Source organism: Chelonoidis abingdonii, chromosome 14 (assembly GCF_003597395.2).
Source record: "Chelonoidis abingdonii isolate Lonesome George chromosome 14, CheloAbing_2.0, whole genome shotgun sequence".
Lineage (NCBI taxonomy): Eukaryota > Metazoa > Chordata > Testudines > Testudinidae > Chelonoidis > Chelonoidis abingdonii.
This window is the reverse complement of record NC_133782.1, coordinates 36,380,534-36,383,144: the sequence shown is the minus strand read 5'-3', so window position 1 is coordinate 36,383,144 and position 2,611 is coordinate 36,380,534. Positions and strand designations below refer to the sequence as shown.

The 2,611-nt window shown below is 46.9% G+C and overlaps 1 gene segment (V, D, J or C); it reads right to left on the bottom strand.

Moving 5' to 3' along the window:
* LOC116824995 (immunoglobulin heavy variable 1-46-like) lies at positions 1-984 on the bottom strand. The segment is given in 4 exon segments: positions 1-101; positions 315-345; positions 503-814; positions 904-984. Coding segments are annotated over 4 exon segments (490 nt in total).
* Positions 985-2,611: the final 1,627 nt, after the last annotated feature.

The window sequence follows — 2,611 nt, the reverse complement described above, 5'->3', positions numbered from 1 at the left end:
TTAGAAGAGAACAGAATTTGTATAAGCGACAATCCTACATTGCCCCCAAGTGGATATAGGATAGACATTGTCTGACAGGTCTATTGCATGCAGCAGGGTTTCTCAAACAGGGGTCGCCGCTTGTGTAGGGAAAGCCCCTGGTGGGCCAGGCCGGTGTGTTTACCTGCCCCGTCCACAGGTCTGGCCGATCGCGGCTCCCACTGGCCGGACACAGTTTGCTGCTCCAGGCCAATGGGAGCTGCTGGAAGAGGCGGCCAGTAAGTGCCTCGGCCCACACCACTTTCAGAGGCTCCCATTGGCCCGGAGCAGCAAACTGCGGACAGTGGGCACCGTGATCAGCCGGACCTGTGAATGGGACAGGTAAACACACCAACCCGGCCTGGCAGGGGCTTTCCCTGCACAAGCGGCGACCCCTGTTTGAGAAACCCTGGCATATAGTCTATGCTACTATGCTGCCTTCCCACTGAGAGTTTTTGTATGGTTAGAGCTAGCTGTCTCTCACTGTGTCTCTTGCACAGTAATACACAGCCGTGTCTTCCACCCTCAGGCTGCGGAGTTGCACATACACGGTGCTGATGGAGTTATCTGTCGAGATGGTGACTCTGTTTTTCACGGAGTCGTCATAGCTAGTAGCACCATCTTCAGGGTCAATCCCTCCAAGCCAAACCAGTCCTTTCCCAGGAGTTTGCCTGATCCAATCCATATAGTACTCAGTAGAGAGTGAAACCTGAGGTTTTACAGGATATTTTCACAGACTCGCTGTGCTTCTTAATTTCTGCCCCAGATTGGACCAGCTGAACCTCTGATTGGATACCTGTTGGGAAGGCATATTATGAATATTGGAACAGCAGATTTATCCCCATTATCTGAGCATCCTGTGAATTCCCCATGTTCTCAAATTACCTGGATAAGCTGCCATCAAGCAAAGATAAATTAAAATATGCCTCATATTTATTATCCTCTGCCCTGATATTCTGAGCTGGAAAAGGAGGTGACAGCTTTGTCATTTCGATGTGGTTATTCTAAAGGGGAAAAGAGGTTGGCTTTTTAAACAGGAAGCTCCTCACAGACTTTGCATAAACACTCATCACCTTCAGAAACAGAGGGGAATAAAAGCAGCACGACACTTGGGCCCAGATTCTGATCCGTCTGCTCACGTGGCAGAGTCACTCACCCCTCCAATGGAGCCTCTGAGGACAATGAATTAGGCTTTTATTTTAGGCAGAACCCTGAAAGGATCTGTTCTAACCCAGGGCTAACCCTGGGAGGCGTTTGCCTCAGCTCAGAGATATGGTTCTGAGTCACACTCTTCCTTTGCTCCCTTCGCCTTCCCAGGCCATAGTGACACAGCGTCTAACCCAGTTCCTCTTCTTACAATTCCAGAAGGATTCTCACTGACTTTAGTGGGTTTGGATCAGGACTTTATGACTGGAAATTACCAGCACTAAATAACTCCCTGTCCATAACCTCAGCTACAGTGACCTTTGAGCAAGGGAGTGGAGGCAGAACTCTGTCAATCCCCAGTCCTGCTTTTCCACCTCCTCCTGGGGGAAGGAGTAAGCAGCTGATTAGCCCTGCACCCAGATTGGCACACAGGAGATATATTTTCCATTTCATAGATTCACTACGTCCAAGGCCACAACAGACCACTCTGATCATCTCATCTCATCTCCTGTGTGACTAGGTAAATGTCGACAAATGTCAATTTGACCCCACTCACGGAAACCAACCAAAAACATTTCCCTCAATAAGAACTGAAAGTTGCAGACAGGCAAAGTAAGAAAAACACCACTCAAGAACTCTTGGAGTTTATTTTAGAGATATTTCCTGTGCATACATTGACAATTCGTGTTGTAACAGTTATAAAGGTTTATGTTTTTGAATCTCGACGTCTATTGTCATTCAGTAGTGATTCGCACCTTCTCGTTAGCTGACGACTTATAATTTCTCAACAGCTGTGAAAATATAGATAGATGAAAATCATATAAAATACTGAAAATACAAATTTTTTAACTGAAAGTTTAAATCTATCTTTCTCTTTTAAAAATGCTTAAGAATAAATATTGATACCACCATCAATATGATCAAAAAGTAAAAACTGAATTCAGCCAGGCCTATGCATTATACGGGCCACAGAATTTCATCCTGCATTGAGCCCAGTGATCTGAGTCTGATTAAAACACACCTCCCAGAGGGGCAGCCAGTCTTCTTTTGACTTTCACAGCTGTGCCGAGTTTTCCAGAACTCATGTGGTCAGCGGATGGCCAACTCCTAAGAAGGGGGGCGGATCCTTTAGGGAATTTTCAGTTTATCTGTTGTGGATTCTGTTTGAGACTCATGACGTGAGTTGATACATAATTTTATATGGGGTAAATCATCCCCTGTCTGCTGCATTGGGGCAGTCTTTGTCTCCCCCCTTCGGTGTTGCTTGGGCTGTATTTTCTGGGTAGCCTTAGGGGAGGTCTAAGGGGTGATCCTCCAACACACAGAGGAACTATTTCACTAGAGACCAGTACAAAGGAGATCCCTTCCCCTGCCTCCTCGCTGGGTGGGGCATCCTCCTGCGGTTTGTCAGGGGGAGTCTGTTCTTCCTCTAGCAGGGGCTCAGACT